Source organism: Stylophora pistillata, chromosome 1 (assembly GCF_964205215.1).
Source record: "Stylophora pistillata chromosome 1, jaStyPist1.2, whole genome shotgun sequence".
Taxonomy (NCBI): Eukaryota; Metazoa; Cnidaria; class Anthozoa; order Scleractinia; family Pocilloporidae; genus Stylophora; species Stylophora pistillata.
In genome coordinates, this window is record NC_142519.1 from 9,582,176 (window position 1) to 9,600,449 (window position 18,274).

Sequence of the window (18,274 nt, forward strand, 5' to 3'; positions counted from 1 at the left end):
TCGACGATATTCACCTCGCCTTCGGCGAATAATTGTTAACTATTATTATATTAATATTACCCCTGAATCAAACACCAAGGTCACAAAAATAAAGGGAATGATCATCATCCGAAGAAGCTCTTGATTATTAAACAAATTCTCCTTGTCAGCACCTTAGGAAATATATTAAGAACAGTATAGAGAATATGAACACTGATGTTAGGTCTTTAAGGGTTGAGTACTGATGCTAGTTTCTGTGTTGTTTCCTTTTTCTGTTTGAAAACTTGTGATCAATTAATTTTTTCCCAGATGGCCAGATGGAAAATACTGCATTTATAAAAAGGGATCCCGCTGCCCTGCTGGCCTTGACGAGGGATTTGTCATATGGGATGACGAGAACAAAGACAATAAAAATTCCAAAGACGGAGAGTTACCCGAAGGTCTTTTCAACGAAGACACCAAGATTTTCTTCTGCTGCAGTATTACTGGTTCTGCCGGCAAAGAGATCACTTTGCCAAACAAAGCCCCGTTCTTCCTATTTGCTTACGACTCTTATCTTTGCCAGAAGGTGAGTTTTCAGAAAGAAACAACATTTTACAAACATTTACACAAACTTTTCAAGTACAAGTAGTGGTATCAAAGAGCAGAACTACAAATTTAAATTAAATTTATTTGTTTATTTTGTAATCATTATCTTTAGGTTAAGGGGATGAGAGTGGAGACAGAGTTCGTCAAATTTGATGACGAGGACCGAGGCAATATCGATTATGAGGGTGGTGAATTCCCGTTCGGCATACACCGAGCAGAAAAAGACCACATGTTTTTTCTATGTTACTATACACCGAAGGGACAAAAGAACTCTTTGGTGCCAGGTAAAGAAAAATTGTCTGAGTCTTCCTTCTCACCGGAAGATAGATACTGTTCAATTCATATCCTTGAATTTATTTGTAACCTACTAACCGCAGAGAGTACAGGAAAGCTTCATACCTCGTTTTCAGGAAGTCCGTTACCAAAAAAGGTGTGTCCCACGCAAACAATAAACTGCCGGTGAGCTGCGCAGTGTTATCAATAAAGATGAGTTGAATAATAAGCTGAATGTTTTTACGTATGCACAATTCATGAAACTAGCAAGTTTTTTTAGTCAAGCCGATCAGTGCAACCAAATCTGGCTTAAGAATTATTAATTTGATGGTGCATCTTAAAGGTACCATCCAACATTACTGCATAAATGAGCGTCTGAAAGTTATGAATTTTTGTCTTTCTTCACTTTACCCTCGCGGCTAGAGCACCACGACCTTAGTTTAAGTGTTGTTCTGTTACACTAACGTGTTGTCTTGTCTTCTTAGATAAAAAAAGTAATAACTCATCTTCCTCCAAGAATGTCATTCACAAAGATGGATTCAAAAAGCACAAGACGAAGTCGGAAGATAAGCAAGTCGATAAACTGGAGGAACTGGAAAAATTACGAAACTCCGAGAAAATGATGGACGCATTCCTTGCGAGTACTGCTTCGCATAACAAAGAAACAAACAAAAATGAGAGGACAAAGACGATCATTAAAACTATCAGGGTAAGTTAAACAATTGCTTTTCATACTTTTAATTGCTCCCCATCCCAATCCCGGCAGCCAATCCCGGCCGAGACATAATGGGGCATTTGACTAGCGCTCACTGTGAAAGGCGTAAAATGCCCCTACACCTTAATGATAACTTTTTCCCCTCGATTCCCAAGTATTCATCGCCAACGGAAAACTGATTATCGCCACTTTTCAATGTGAAACCACTAATCTGCCAAATTACAGTGTCGTGCTATGATTTGAGCTACCATAAAAATGATCGATTGTATTAGTCAAAATGAATTTAGCAATTTAATAGAATAACTGCTTAGACTAACTAAGCTGACAAGCTGACTGACTGACTGACTAACTGACTGACTGACTGACTAACTGATTGGCCTAACGACTGACTACTGACTGACTGAGTGACTGACTGGCGTGACTGACCGGCTTCTGACCTACCAAATAATTGATCGACTGACTGACTGACTGACTGATTGAGAATTGAACCACGTGTGACATGTCATGTTTTCATTTTCAGGTCCCCGAACGCGAGAATACGACCTCAATAGTTGTAACAACAGCTGGGATCGTCCTAGGTATCGTGGTGTTGGGGGCAGTGGTCGGTATAGTTGTAATTAAACATATCAGGTCAAACCGAGATGGGATCAAAGTAGATTCACTGGATGAACAAGTTTACACGGCGTCCTCACGGAGAAGTAGCTTCACCACTTCAGAAGATGAGGTGGAACTCACTGAAGCTGACTTTGAAGATGAGTTAGTTGAGGACCAATATCTACCGTCAGACTCCGAACTAAAGTCAGGCTTAGAACTCATGTTTCTAAAACAACAAAGACATTATTGGACACGGAAAAAGAAGCCTTGATATAAATGCTTCAAGGATACAATAGGGAATCAAGGCTATTACTGTAAGAGACATTTAACGGACTTGAATTTTTCCCATAAGTACCGTGGTATGTTACTCGAGGTCACAAAGACAGGTTTCGTGTGTGTCCCCCGTCAATATATCCGTTCTGACTGAGAGCAACAAAACTGAAGATAATTGAATTGTATCTCGATGTAAATAGAGATAAAGGTAACACCCACTAATAGCACAATTCATAAAAAGTTGGCAACAAAAATTGAAAAATGAGGTAGAGAAAGAGTAACTGTAGCAAATACAGTTCACTCAGATAACTCCCAGTCAGAGTTTGTCTATCAGTTAAAAGAGGCAAATAGATCATTCAGCAGTAAAATAACTGAATTATCAAAGCTACTTCTGCCATACCCAATTTATCTGCATTTTCTTATTTTGGATGATTGGTGAGTCAGGGAAATTTTAAACCACAGTCAGTGGATATAAGAGTGACCCCAGTACGTTTTTGTTTCCCTATTAACTATCACTGACCACGAAGACAGGAAGTAGTAATTAGAAACATGATGAAAAATCGCTTTTTAATTAAAACTGTGAACATTTCTGGAAGTTCATTTCTTATGTATTTGGTCTAAATAATACGGGCGAGGCTAGCTTAGTTCGTTTTTCATTTCTCTGTTGCGCGATCAGCAACGTTGGGCGTCAAGTCATTGCGAACTATTTAGAACCTTAAAACCTCGACGCCTCGAGCCCCTGACCTCCATATTACTTCAACACTGTTGTCGGCGGTAGATTGAGCCGGTATTACTTATAACGTTACTACCACCCGTGCTGATGGCACGGCAATCTATCAATTGAAGAAGATAAAGGAGCAAAATTATGTTTACGTCATTCATGTGATTTTCCTTCAATAGATCGTACTTTTCTGAGCTTGTTGCAAAATGGAAGAGTTCTCGAGTGGTCTGGAAAGGTTAATTAACAAAAACTGTGCTCCCGGGGGGCCTCGAACCCCCGACCTTCGCATTACTTCAGCACCAACGGTAACATTACGCCGGTACTGCTTATAAGTACGACGCTCTAACCGACTGTGCTACGGGAGCCGGGTAATCTAGGAAGTGATTCATGGCATATATGAATAGCATTTTAAAAATACCTCAGTTTATAACTAAACGGAAATTTCTATTTGGAAAACTCCTGCATTACCAGTGATGAACTGATGATTGACTTTTGGCGCATAGAAACCCTCTTCGAGATGGCAAGGAAATCGGTCGGACTACTCGGGTAAATTGAATTTTAAGTAGATATCTTTGAGCATTAGTAAAGGATTTATTTAATGGAGTAAGATCCCAGTAATGAAACTCACTTAAAATTATGGGGACGAGGGACTAAGAGGGAAATCCCAACTCCGTATTTAAGTCAGGCTTAGAACTTATGTTTCTAAAGCAACAAAGACATTATTGAACACGGAAAAAGAAGCCTTGATATATAAATGCTTCAAGGATACAAAAGTGTATTCAAGGCCATTATTGTAAGAGAGTTTCAACGAACTTAAAGTGTTTCCACATGGACCGTGGTGCAGGTCACAAAGAAAGTTTTCGTGTGTGTCCCCCGCCAATATGTTCGTTTTACTGAGAGCATCAAGAATTGATGGAGATAATTTAATTGTACCTCGATGTAAATATAGGTAACACCCGCCAAAAGCACATTTCACAAAATGTTGGCAACAAAAATTGTAAAAGTGAGGCTCAGAAACAGTAACTGTAGCAACTACAGTTCACTCAGATAACTCCCAGTCAGAGTTTGTCTATCAGTTAATAGAGGCATATAGATCATTCAGCAGTGAAATAACTGAACTACCAAAGCTACTTCTGCCATACCCGTTTTATTTTAATTTTCTTCAGTTATTTCAGATGATTGGTGAGTCAGGGAAATTTTGGAGGATATCAAAGTGACCCCACATCGTGTTTGTTTCCATATTAATTGTTACTACGGAGACAGGAAATAGTAATTAGAAACATAAAGTAATTTGCTTTTTAATTAAAACAGTGGACATTTATGAAAGTTCATTTCTTATATATTTTGTCTAATGATAATGCTGGCGGGGTTAGCTTTTTTTTTTCATTTCCATGTTGCACGATCAGCAACGTCGGGCGTCAAGTCATTGCGAACTATTTCAACCTTAAAAACCTCGACGTTTCGAGCCCCTGACCTTCATATTACTTTAACACTGTTGTCAGCGGCAGATTGAGGCGGCATTACTTATAACGTTCTTACCGCCCGAGCTGATGGCACGACAATCTATCGATTAAAGGAGGTGAAGAAGCAAAATGATGTTTACGTCATTTATGTGATTTTCCTCCAATAGATCATACTTTTCTAAGCTTGTTGCAAAATGGAAGAGTTCTTGAATGGTCTGGAAAGGTTAATTAACAAAAACTGTGCTCCCGGGGGGCCTCGAACCCCCGACCTTCGCATTACTTCAGCACCAATGGTAGCATTACGCCGGTACTGCTTATAAGTACGACGCTCTAACCGACTGTGCTACGGGAGCCGGGTAATCTGGGAAGTGATTCATGGCATATATGAATAGCATTTTAAAAATACCTCAGTTTACGACTAAATGGAAAGTTCTATTTGGAAGACTCCTGCATTACCAGCAATGATTGCCTTTTGGTGGATAGAAACGCTCTTCGAGATGGCAAGAAAATTGGACTACTAGTAAATTAAATTTTAAGTAGATCTCTTTAGCATTAGGACAAAATTCAGCCATCTCTGAGAAGTAAAATAAGTAAAGGATTTATTTAATGGATTAAGATCCCAGTAATGAAACTCACTTAAAATTTTGCGACGAGGGACTAGGGGAGAAATCCTGAGGGATCGGAAAGAGCTTGTCTTGTTCCTCGAATAGCTAGATCACAGGATGCGCGCCATTGTACCCGCTCGTGAAGTCAGCCATATTTCCTATATGCCTAGGGGCAGGCAAACGCTTCATTGACTCCATACAAACAGCTCATCAACGTACACTTCACAGAAAAGTGAAAAGAAAAAAAAACAACAATCAGAAAAAAGCGTGGACCACAACCCTCTCGGCCTTTCTCCAAATTAGACCATGTGGTCCAAGAAAAGACAAAATATTTGCATTTATTGACCAAGCGTGCGGACAAGATGGCTGGATATTGGCCCAGTCCTTTCTTTGCATTTTTTGAAAAAAAAATTACGAGGGTAATGTCCAGCCATCCTGACCGAACAAGCTTGGTCAATAAAGGATTTATTACATTGCAAAAAATTTCGCTTTATTAAGAATTAAGAATGACTTGTTTACTTCGAGAGCCAAGAAAGAAAGCCAACTGTGTTTTTAGCACAATAGACTCACGAGAGTCGTTTCTGTTTTCTTTGTTTCAACTATCTTCTGCTGCTTTTTGCGTCTCCATCACTGACATTGTCCAAGAATTACGAACTTAGTACTAGTTCAATTTTACATCAGTGCGCGGGATCAATGCTGGCGATTCGAGCAGGCGAGATGGGCCTATCTTGCCCACTCGCAAAGCCAATCAGAACACGGGGTGCGCTTCCTATTTCCCACGGGCGCTGTCAGCGATGTTGTGAATTCTACTTCATAGAAACCTATTTCAGTAATCAAAAGTAAACGTACAACTTGGTCTTAGACTATTCGATGTTTGTGATTTTCTCGTGTGGTTAGAACGTTTCTAAAACATATGGTTCATTACATCTACCAAATCAAAATAAGGGAGGTTTCGTTTGTAGTTCATTTTACTACTTATGTTAACGGCTATTGATATTTTTCGTTTTTGGTAATGCCATTAAAATCACCGGTAATCATCAGTAATTAAGATGTTATCGCTTTAAAATGTAAATACAAGCAAAACCTATTATTAAAGAGTATACTGAATTATGCAGGCGCGCTACGAAAAAAGTAACTTTTCTGTCATAGAGACTCGGCGAATTTTAACTTTTGATTGCTAAACAAATGTGCTACAAGGAATGTACATCCCTTAGACACTGTTGGTACAAGAAACAAAAAATCTGTTTTAATCAGCCCCCTGCCATCGGGAATGGCCGTAAACTTATCAGTATTGACAAAGATGTATTATTTCTAACAATAAGCTTGTCAAAAATGCTTTCAATGTGTAGCTGGCGGGCATGAAACATAGTGTGAGCTAAGAGAGGAATGTGAAAGGTTGCTTTTCGCCAAAACAAGTATCGATAGTAACTTTCAGATCGTTTGCGGACATGCAAGAGAATCACAGATGAATTCCCTGGTACCGGCTGAGGCAAGATTCTTGACTTTAGGAAGCAAAGCAGTCGGCAAATCAGGTACGAGAAACGCATTATCTTTGAAATCCGTTAAAATGATGCAATGATAGAGGACTGTTTGGACGATCTGGAGCTTAATGTTACACTTTATGAGTATGAGGGAACAGAAAAGATTTATTTCCCATAAGAGAGCAGCCAATAGTTATCACGTTAATTGATAAAACCGCAATCCTTTACACACAACCGTGCTACTCCGCGAGGGAGAGAGTTGGTCAAGCCAAATTAAATCGTTTCACCTCTCTGTGTTACGCGCGCAATTATTTTCAAAAATACCTCTATGGTCACTCTATGCGGAATTGAGCTTTGTGACTTTTTATTTTCCAGCAAAGTTTGCTGATAGCATTTGGAGCCAATTTACGCTCAATATCCTTCTGCATACGGCATTTGAAACTGATCCATTGTTAAGCGCAAATTAATTCAACGTGTACAGATTATATGGTATTTATTCCGCATAAAAAAATTAAGTCCCGTTTATTTTTATCCATATATAGAATCACTAGCTATCTGAAAGTGAACTTCTCTAGACAATACTTCAGGACCCTTTGTTGAAACTATTCGTTAACAAAACAGTTACGAAACTGCTAACGAGTTTCTATTGATTTTATCTGTTTGTGTTTCGACCCTTAATCTACTGATAGTTATGTATCGCATTAACCGGTGCACATGTGAATGTCATGTTAGTCATTCTCTTATAAGTTCAGCGATTGCGGTCAGGATTAAGGAAGAATATTACGAGTTGACTTAAATGAAATGCACTTTTATAGGACGACCGTTGTTTCACTTGTTGATCGCAGATTTGATCGATTTAAAGATCACTTTATTTGTCTGCTAGATTTAATGATATTGTTTGAAGCCAATCGACAACAAATTTGACTCGTGCTGTTTTCTACGGCTCTCAGTTAGTAAATTCAATTCACCGATCGTCATCTTCCGTAAATCAATTAGACGGACATCTCGCAAATAAATTCTAAATCTTCCTGGCCTTGTTATTACTGATGACACACATTTCATAGCTGTTCTTCTGGAAAAATAGTGGGTACGGTGGCCAATAATTGCAAAACACAATGTGTTGTGTTTCAGATAAATGTATTGTGTTTCAAATAAGTTTGTAGGGTTTTTAGCGAGTGTTTTGTGTTTTCAGTTTGTGTGTGTTGTGTTTTCAGTGTTTGTGTTGTGTTTTGCACTTATGGGCCACTATACCCCCCGAGAGAAATCAACTATGGTTTCTTGACCAGAACACAAACATAACGTGTCGCACACTGGAATTCGATAAGATTACCATATGCTGTTAGCTTGAAATTAACATCATTGACACTTTCTAGCATCTTTCTTTCCTCTCATCGAGCCGGTGAATTTTTAGAGAAATGAAGTAAGAAGAGAAAATTAATTTGGTTTCCGATGACAATAAACATTACAAACTTCACCGACCTTGTAGTAGTTTTTTAAGCAATAGAACGCACTTTTTATCTTTTTACCGGCGTAATAAACCATGCAGAATGTTGGGAAAATACGAGAAAAGTTTGTAAATCGCGAGCACGAGCCGGAGGCGAGTGATTTCCAAACATTTCTGGTGGGTTTGAGCAATACGAGCAATCAGAGCGCTCGTATTTTCTCAGTTATTTCATATTTAACCCTTTAACTTCCAGAAGTGATTAACATGAAACTTCTCCTTGTAATACCCGTACATTAGCGAGCAAACAGGTAATGAGAATATCTAAACTTATCTAGTAGAAGTCGTTGTCTTGATCTAACACCAAATTCTTATCACTAATTTACAAGGAAATGTGTAGCAGTTAGAGGGAAGAATTAACAATCAGATCTTGGAATTTTAAGGTTCGATAGTCTGTACACTTGTTACGACGTTTTTCATTCTCGCAAACTGGTGTAACCTAATCGCAAGTTTCCGCGTGAACTTAGTTAAGGAGTAACATCTGCATGCGTGTGATTTGGATGTCGCAGAAATTTCCCTCGTTGCTAAGCGACAAACGGACGTTCCTCACCTGAAAAAGTTCTAATTTTGGCGGAGGAGAAGTAAACAAGCGTCAAATACGCAATGTCGATAAATCATAGAATTGTTTACCATCGAACAAACAAAGTGCGCTCGCAGATGTAAGGTTTATAATGAAATTTAGTTTGATGATTAATAGGTTGGAGCCCTTTTAAAACGACTGGAAAGTAAAACAATACAACAGTACAATATTCTTTATTTAACGAAGGTGACGTAATTAACCCAACGAGTTATCTAACTTACCGCCTTCACAACAATACAAACCCACCATCCCACCCCAGGGGAGGACATCCATCACACAGTAATTTCGCGCGTGGGAAATTAACGTCTTCTACCCCTAACCCTGCAGGAGAAGGGACCTCCATTTATTCGTCCCTATCCGAGAAGACTAGATTATCTAACCATTTCTTGATGTTACTGAAAGGTAGCAAATTCTTCTCAATTATTTTAAGACCCTGAGTGTTGGTCCGGCCGGGGCTCGAACCCTCGACCTCCCGCACAACAGTCCAGCGCACTATCCATTGGGCTAACTGGGCGGCGGTAAATGTGATAAGTCTGGTTTTGAGCTGTACGACTCTCAAGCAAAAGAAGTTCCACCTGGACAAAAGGGGAAGAGAAATTCTATAGTTTTAACTTTCTTTAAAATTTCTGTTATAATAGTCTTAACATTTTACATCATTTTTATCAACAGCTTTAACAGTTCGTTTTCTGACGAAGAGATTCATTGGCGAATATCAGTCACTTATGCGTAAGTAGAGAAGTCATTGATTATAAGAATTTAACAATATGCGTCGTTGCTTTGCGACGCAAATAGATGAACATTCTTTTTCACTGTTTGAATTGAACTGTTTAGAAATGGTACCCCTTAGTTTATGAGATGTGAGAAAATTTGCTAAGAATTTCCTCCCAACTTTCGCACGCACTCCTAAAGTGATCACTTTAGTTAGGCTCCATGCTCTTTTTAATCCACTAGGTGACACGCAGGTTAATTAAATTACAAATTGTATGGCCACACTGAGGATCAAATCAAACACAGGTCTATGTGGGTGAATCTAAACTTTTAAAATGACAAGGGTATTTTGTTCAGTCTGTTTTAGGTGTTCAGTCGGTATTGTGACACGATATGGAGGGGGGGAGGCGGGGGGGCGAGGGGAGGTTGGAGAGGTTTGGGATGGGTCGCGATCGAACCCAAACTTTAGTGAACTTAGGCAGGGACGTGTTTGAGACGCAGTGGACGGCAACCGGGGAAAAAATGGAACTAGTTCTGGCGTGTTTTGACGCCAATGGATCGATTAGAAGGCCGTCATTTTAACATTTTACACCAAAATATGCTAACTAAAAGGCTGTCATGAGCAACAGAAAGGAAAACTTTCAACTTACGGCTGCTGTCCGCACCTCAAAACGTTCGTGCTTAAACTCCTAAATCTCTTTCCGTCTGAGCTCTACGCTAACATCGCGTCTCGTTTATTAACTGAACGCCTAATACAGGCTCGTATTTCTACTTCTTAGGGTTCATTTTCGATTGACATCACAGATTGTTCTTCCTCATTATGCATAAACAGACTTGTTCAAAAATGTTCGTAGACAGCTTTTAGTCTGACTAATGAGGGCGACAACTCGTTTTGGTCGCTCTGTCTGGGCCAACCGACCGTTAAACGTTATATTGGCCACCGACTGACTCACTTGTGCGTTAATGCACTTGTTCTCTGAACCATATCGTTTACTGTTTGTTAATTTACTAGACAACTAACACGCACATCATTAGTGAATTCGATTCATGCTCTGCATTTTTTACCTATTTTGGCCAAAATTCACGGCTAAGATTAATTCATGGAATGAAACATGTAACAAGTCGACACGGAGATGGAGTTTGTCGGGTAAATTGGCTAATTGCTTGAATTCTCTCATTGAATATTCAAGCGTTGAGAAATGAGTTGAATGATTCCAACTCTCTGTATTTACTAAACAACATAACACATGCAACTTGTGATATTCTATTGAGTTTAAGTGATCGAATAGACAAATTCCTGGAGCTCAATGGAAACCGAAAAAGAGAATCAAAGAATGAATTCAACTTTCCAGCATTACTGAAATAGCATTGTTGTTAGCAACTCAGCAACGCCAGAGGTTTATCTCAATAATTGCTCATTTCCTGGCATTAAGCTGCGTAATGAACATTCAATGCTCTGCTAAAGTGGATTAAACCACACAATGATGAGATCTTCGTTCGCTTCAGTACAGACGTCTCCATGGTAATGTAAATAAGGACGCCACTACTCCCTTACGTTTATTCGTCTGCCTGCGGGAATTGATCAAAAAACCAAGCAGAACTTCTTTCACAATAAAGTAAAGAATTTTCATTAGCCTCAAACCTAAATCATGAGCATAAGCTCTCAGTTCAGAGAACAGATCAAAGTATCCTTAAATAAACATCAACGGATTTTGTACAAGTCAGTTTATGATAATTCATACTGTGAAAATTTTACCCTTGTATAATTGTTCGCATTCTTTTCAAGTCTTTTGCAACAAACATTTGTTCTCTAATTCTTTATTTCAGAACTAACCTACAGTCATAAAATCAAGCTGGGCGATGAAGTTCTGACATTTGAGCTTCGTGATGCCATAGAAAAGGTATGCATGTATTCTGCAGGTTTATCTGACGGCTTCGTTAAGTTTTAAAGACTGCTCTTGTTTACCAATCATCAATCAAGCGTGGGTGATGCTTTGATTTAAAGTGGGCTTACTTCTAACAAAAGACTGAATTTAATCATCATTTTTTATTAGGTGACGCTAACAGTTTCTCATTTAATTTGTGGGTACTTCAAAACATAGTTGTTCCTATGTCGCTTTTTTAAACTATACATCTATTAGGACGCTCTTAATAATCAGTAAATCTTAGTGTTCGTCTCATATGCCTCGCTATAAAAGGTAAATCATCGAATTTTACTCTATGACTGGTTATTTGGACTCATTTCATGCTTATGTACATAAATACTCTTATATAGAGATTTCATAGCTTTGCCAATAATACCTAATTTCTTCTATACATGCCGGCATTCACGTAGATTGAGACCACCCTGTGATATTTATATTTCAGGCCCCGTACAAAAAGAAACATCATTCTTTTTTATGTTTTCAAGTTTCGAAAAATCGTTGTTCCAAAATGATTGGGTTTTTCATTAAAACGGTTACGGCTCTAAGTTGAAAATGACGACGAGCGTAAATAGCTAAGTCATCAGTCCTCATTCAAGGTTATGTCCATGCCTCCATATGCATACATACACACATCCACTTTATTTCGGCACGATGATAGTTAAAGCTAGTGCTTATGGGGTCGTGCATCTAGTCTAAAGTACAATTACATGATTACGCATCAAAGAATTTTGCTCTCACGAGAGCCATGCGATTGTTTAGCAGAACGCTCTTGCAGCACCTATGAAAAAAGGGTTATAATCTCAAAAAGCAGTTCGATAATTAGAGAGAGGTTGAGAGGTTGTGACGTTAAAAGATAGCCTGTTATTGTCAGAGGTATACAGAAAGACAAAAATAAATCTCATGTAATCTTCGTCAGAGAGTTGAGAAATTGGGTGGAAAGGGAAACAGCTGAGCATTGTATTCCCCCCATACAGTTAGGTACCGACCCCACAACCTTCCACTCGTCAAGATCGATATCATAAAACTCTACTTTGTCCGTTCTTTCACGGGAATTTTTCTTTCCTCCGAGGACATAGATATGATTTCCTACAAAAGCTATCCCTGCTAACGCTCTTGATATACACAGATTAGCTATGTATGTCCAGGTGTTATTCTCTATGTCAAAAGCCTCACAAGAGCTGTGTGACGAGTACAAATCATCTTGGGTTCCTCCTACTATGTAAAGATTTCTTCCGACAGCCACTCCGCATGCGTATGCTCTACGGGCCTGCATCGGCGTAGTCATGGTCCAAGTGTTTGTTCTGGGATCATATTTTTCAACCGTGCTCAGATACTTGAACGGGTCATTAGCATTGTTGTTTTCTGTTTTTCCACCAATGGCGTAAAGGTATTTATCAGATACGACACATGGACCACCTCTGTTTGATGTCATGGGGGCGACCGCTTCCCAGATATTTGAGTTCGGGTAATACCTACAAAAAAAATAAGTCCCATGTTTTTACCTCAGTCTTTTAAAGGAACACAATATTCTTTACACATTACCTGGCCAACAATAATCAATATTTTTATAATAAATCAGGACGTTTTCGATTACCTCAAAACGGAGTTAAGCGGTCTTCCTCTGTGCCAGCCACCCACTGCATATAAATATCCATTAAGTTCGGCCACACCAAGAGCAGAGATTTCCTTAGCCATTGGTGCTACTCCTGCCCAAGTGTTTGTTCTATGAAATTCACAAGCAAAGAAACATCAAAGTTGTTTTATAACGAGGAGCTTAGCTTCTTAATGTTGGTAACTCTTACCTCCCCCACCCCCTGACATCTTCTTAGGCCGTTCTAAAACAGTTTGCTGGATTGATGCGGTCATGGTTCGCATCTAGACCTCCTGGAGTCATTTGCGTTGACCAAAAGGCCACTGCGTCACTCCCACTGTAAGCAAATAACAATTAAATACTTGAAAACAACCTACCTGTAGTCATATCTCTCCATGCTTGACAGATGTCCATTAAGGGAGACTCCTCCCACTGTGTAAATAAACCCCTCGCACGCCACAGCACCGTGACTGAAGCGCGGGATTAACATTGGCGCCAAATTGTACCACTGATTGACAGATGGCACGTAACACTGAGTCGAGGAACGCAGTTCGTCTCCAGGTCCCCAGATGGTAATGATGGCGTCTACATTGAAATTCAAACATTTCCGTATCTTGCAGATATCCCTGATTGGGTGTCCTTGAGGTCCGTGTAACGCATATGACTTCATAGCTTCGTAAAGAAGCTTTGTGCATTCGAGGTTGTTGGTTACCAGTTCTTCCGTTTCAACGTATTCTGCTATGTAATATTTTGACATGCAACCCAAGCGAACCTTAGAAAGCAACCGCGGGAAATCCTCTCTCCTTTTATCCTCGTCGTGTTTGACCCACGAAATGACCGCTTCGTACACCTGCTCCTCTGTCTCGACAATGATATCGTCTAAGGAAATGAGTTTCTCAGTTTCGCAGAGACGAAGATGCAGGAATTCCTCTGATTTCGAAACAGCCACGAAGTTCTCAAGAATAAAGTTCTCAGACTTGTCTATGAGTTCTTCACAATCAAATTTCTCTGAAAACGCTCTCATTGACAGGCAATTTGAAGGATTTAAAATCCCTTCTAGGTATTCACTCCCTTTAACTTTCAAGCTTGTGATTAACAGGTAATCCGCAGCGAAAACCAGTTCTTTGACATTCTCATCAGTTATCTCAACTTCTCCCGTATATATGTAATGGAGCAAATCATTCATTATAAAGGCTTGAAATCCTTCGAGTTTGACCTCATCTTGATGTTTTTCTCTCATGTCGGATGTAAACAAGCCGAGGAAATACTCGCTACCTGCCGCCAAGACGTTTTTGTGCGCTGGGAATTCTTGTCCGTCCACTTGAAGAATTGTATCGCACAATATATCCTGTCGACGAAAGTCGTCCATTCTCTTGTAAAGATTTTCTTCGTAGGTAATTCGTGGCTGGCGGAGATGTCTGTCTGTTTCTTTCAAATCCATTATTTTGTTTAATGGTTTTACATGTGTTTGGAACATACACTTTCGATTCTGGTAATCACTTTGACTGAAACGGTGAAATTCAGAGAAAAAAAAAATTATGACGCAGAGTCCTCCTACGACCTTCGCTTAAGTCGCTGAGAAAAATTTTCTCGTGATCCAAATGTCGACAAGAGACTTCCGATTTTTAAAAATAAATATCACGTTGAGAAAACCATTTTAAAACGTCATGGCCTTTCTGAGACACGTGGCAGGTGTCACTATCCATATTTGGATATGAGCATTGCTTTCACAGAGCTTTCTGATGAAAATAAATTCGCTAAAAAAGCGTCCGTTTAGCTTGTAAGTTAAAAAAACCAACCATACACCTCGATAATGGGATGAAGATGTTCTGCCAACGGAAGTCAAGAAAAAAAAAAGGCATCACAATTACAAATACGTCAACCGCGGAGATTTTGCGTTTTGAAATATGCAAATAAAATTTGGTAAGAAAGTGAATAATCATTGACACGAATTTGATGTTCAACGCATATTTCGATTTTTGCGACCGGAGTGATCGAAATAACATTGACTCGAAATATGCTTACTTATTGCAAGTCGAAACTCATTTTCAGACATAGTAGTTTTTATAATTCAGTAAGACTTAGGAAAAAAAAAAGGTTATGTGCATGCGTGACGTTAAAAATTCATAGACTGCCGCATTTGACATTTCGTCCACAAAATATCCTGGGAAGCCACTGAATTAACCTTTCTAAAGAAATAAATCCTTAAGCAAAATTCTTCTTCTTGACCTTGTGACGATTATAGCAGTTTTTGACAGTAAAGGTCAAAAAGGCGTGTTCCCCGGAAAAACCGTATTATCCACTAAATATCAGCGGTGGCTTTATTGGACTTGAAGAGGAAAATATATAGGAGGAAAACACGAGAAAAAAGATTATGTTCGAATATGATCGTGTAAAATATCTTCGTAAATTGGACAATACTGCTCCACAACGAAAACAAGAAAAAGATTTCCAGACAAAACTCTAGGGATGCTGGGAACTCTACTCGCGAAATTAAATCTTCTTTGTACAACAACGCCGTATTAAATATAAACAACCGCAAACTCTGTCAAAATTAAGTGGATTCAAGACGAACGCTTATGGTGTTTTGTGTAGTCAACTCAAATATTCTCGAATTGCTGACAAACTATTTCAAAGTCAAATGATACCACGTTATATTGTTATAATGAATCTATGCCACAAATGTGCGTGAATTCAGTCTGCAATCAGTATAAACTGCAAGACAATTCTGCACAAACATTTTGGTCAAAATAGAAGAGACTATATACCAAGAATTTACAGACGGGTACTTGAATAACAAGGTATTACTTTCACGTGCCATGTTTCCATAGCACGTGGAGGTAACCCGTGATGATGAGCATCCCATCCAGGGGGTGAAGCAATTCTCTCATTACTTCATGCTGTGAGAGCTGCAATAACCTCAGACGGTGTGGTCCATTTGGTTGATTCTTGTATAGGCCTCTATAGAATTTTTTTTTTCTCATTTCCACTGAGCTCTTGTTCCCTCCACCACAGAGCGATACATCTCAAGTTGATAAAGACATCAAATGGGCGGACGCTTTTCTCGTGGTGTATTCTATCACAGACAAAAACAGCTTTAACAATGCCATACAACTGGTTGAAGCAATCTACGACGGCAAAGGTACAGACGAATTGCATGTCGCTCTGGTGGGAAACAAGATAGATCTAGAGCATTTCAGAAAAGGTAAGAGAGCAGATGTCTTTACAATCTCCTCAGACGAAAAACCGGTCGAGTGCGAAGATTGAAACCTAAAAAAATCTGTCATCCATGACCGAAACTATTTCGTGATGATCAGTGAAACTTAGAAAGTCACGAAACTTTTGAGATGACCCTAGCAGTGGAAACGGTAGACAAATGTTAAACGGCATTCAAATAAATACAATGATACAGAAAGTACTTAAGGCTCGCAGCAAAAAAATGAGAACTATCGATCATTAACTCTTAGTGGGTTTTCTGAACGTCCGGAAATGAATTTTTGAAATTCTGACCCATTGTGCCTTCAAAAGATTACCACAAAATATTGCCTGACCCAAACGTTGACTTGCCCCTCATCCTTAATTTATATATGTTTTTCAGTAACCACAAAGGAGGGCCAATCGGCTGCCGAACAGCTCGGATGTATGTTCTTCGAAGTTTCCGCTGCAGAAAATTACGATAATGTTCAGGAGGCATTGAACGTTGTCTTCCGAAGGGTGGCTCTTCACAAGAAATATTTGCGACAGGAGAAGGAAAAGCGCAAAAACACCAATCCACAAATAGAGAAGAAGAAACAGAAATTTGGAAATTCTCTTTTCAATTGGAAAAACGAGAAAAAGAGAAGTCCAAGACGAGCAGACACACTTTGATATTAAACTTCAACGAAGTTCTGTTGACTGAACTGATTTTAGATGACTTGGAATTTCCTCAAGAAAACCACCGTCTTTCACCCTCACAAAACAGCAGTAAAACATCGTCTACATTGTCAATTGAAAGTCTAGGTCTATCTGAATCGGTCAACTAGTTGTCCTTCCATCCAAAATACTTCAGTACATGAGCTTGGGGTAGAAGAGTACTCAAAACCAAATCAGCGTTTGGAAAATGGCGTTTTAAGTGAGATATCAAACTTGACAAGGAATAGCTTGATAAGACTTTTCGTGCCTTCAACTTCCCTCGGCCGAGATACACAAGTTCCCTACGAGATTTAACCAGCTATAATGATACCCCAAAAGAAACTTAAGGATTCTCTCGGAATTACCGTGACGTTGTCTAAACGCAATGATCTACAAAAGGGTAGTCAGTTGTGATCGATTGTTTATTTTCCTGTTCACTATTTTATGAAACGAAGTTTACTAGGAAAAAAAAAAGTCATCAAACCGCACTGATCAGGCTTCTATACCACTATCAAGGCCGAAATTCACGTTCTGATAGCTATTTTGTCAAAAATCCCAGCAAACCACAAGAAGGGCTTTGAAAAGCGGAGAATTTTGTTATTGGAGAGCCTGTTAAATCCGCTACTCCCATAAAACAAACCTGTTGACCTTAGTACAGTGTTATGCTCTTACTACTGATTTCATACGCCGCATGTATACGTGACATTAAGAAAAAGTTAACTGGATAAAAAAATAATAGTCCATCAATAGCAAAAGGGAAACGTTGGGAACTAGCGTCGTAACAGCCTAAGATCACCTCACGTCATTCAGATTTCCTGAGCGGTGTGGGAGTCAAGGTATTATGCCGCGCTCAGTATAGAAAATAGTTTGAACATTAAGCAAAGAACTAAGTGCATTTAGAAATTCCAATGAAGCCTGTTTAAGCCAATTTGTCGCAACTAAAATTAGTTGACATCTGCCATGAACTAAATGGCTATAAAAAGCTGGTGATATTTATAGAAAAATAACTGCAATTTTTCCACGTATGTCGTCAATAGATCCACTAATTGCTTAGAATGTGCACTGCACGGTGGGCATAGTTCTCTATTGCACGCCGAGTGAAGACATTAAAGATCCTCAGTTCCCCTACATGGACGAGCTTCAAACTGGTAACAGATCACTTACTCCGCATTAATAAAAGTTATTGAGAATATATCCTTAACGCCACCACAACAGGTTGGGACCTAACGGTAGTGAATGCTTCAATCATTTGTCTTTATGACACTTACGCTCTCTTCCGTTCCTACGTTGATCTTAGTCTAAATTGCAGTGTTTAACCAACCACTCCTTCACCCCTCCCTCCCTCCGCCATCCCCGCTTCGCTGCGCGTTTAAGGCATTGTACCTT

General features: G+C 39.2%; 3 protein-coding genes and 2 non-coding genes across 9 annotated transcripts in view; 2 read left to right on the top strand and 3 right to left on the bottom strand.

The window, feature by feature from the left end:
* Positions 1 to 3,017, top strand: part of LOC111340085 (uncharacterized) — a 10,234-nt gene extending 7,217 nt beyond the window's left edge. For all 5 annotated transcript variants that reach the window (XM_088735143.1, XM_022946868.2, XM_088735139.1 and 2 more), the window contains 4 exons: positions 289 to 547; positions 680 to 851; positions 1,326 to 1,549; positions 2,076 to 3,017. In XM_088735143.1, the coding sequence (XP_088591269.1) occupies positions 289 to 547; positions 680 to 851; positions 1,326 to 1,549; positions 2,076 to 2,420 (1,000 nt within the window). In that variant the 3' untranslated portion in view covers positions 2,421 to 3,017. The remainder of the gene's footprint in view (positions 1 to 288; positions 548 to 679; positions 852 to 1,325; positions 1,550 to 2,075) is intronic.
* A 379-nt stretch (positions 3,018 to 3,396) lies between these two features.
* On the bottom strand, positions 3,397 to 3,508 carry Trnai-uau (transfer RNA isoleucine (anticodon UAU)). Its single transcript has 2 exons — positions 3,471 to 3,508; positions 3,397 to 3,432 (listed from the first exon to the last, which is right to left on the bottom strand). It is a non-coding gene; the product is annotated as a tRNA-Ile (tRNA).
* Positions 3,509 to 4,847: 1,339 nt separating this feature from the next.
* Trnai-uau (transfer RNA isoleucine (anticodon UAU)) lies at positions 4,848 to 4,959 on the bottom strand. Its single transcript has 2 exons — positions 4,922 to 4,959; positions 4,848 to 4,883 (listed from the first exon to the last, which is right to left on the bottom strand). It is a non-coding gene; the product is annotated as a tRNA-Ile (tRNA).
* Positions 4,960 to 6,579: 1,620 nt separating this feature from the next.
* LOC111340088 (ras-related and estrogen-regulated growth inhibitor) lies at positions 6,580 to 18,078 on the top strand. The gene is made up of 5 exons (XM_022946872.2): positions 6,580 to 6,743; positions 9,443 to 9,499; positions 11,309 to 11,382; positions 16,013 to 16,202; positions 16,596 to 18,078. The coding sequence occupies exons 1-5, from the start codon at positions 6,677 to 6,679 to the stop codon at positions 16,862 to 16,864; spliced, it is 657 nt and encodes a 218-aa protein (XP_022802607.1). The 5' UTR covers positions 6,580 to 6,676; the 3' UTR covers positions 16,865 to 18,078.
* Positions 11,514 to 14,863, bottom strand: LOC111340086 (kelch-like protein 12). Its single transcript, XM_022946869.2, has 3 exons — positions 13,375 to 14,863; positions 13,001 to 13,129; positions 11,514 to 12,878 (listed from the first exon to the last, which is right to left on the bottom strand). Exons 1-3 carry the CDS (start codon positions 14,472 to 14,474, stop codon positions 12,305 to 12,307), a joined length of 1,803 nt encoding a protein of 600 aa, XP_022802604.2. The 5' UTR covers positions 14,475 to 14,863; the 3' UTR covers positions 11,514 to 12,304.
* Positions 18,079 to 18,274: the final 196 nt, after the last annotated feature.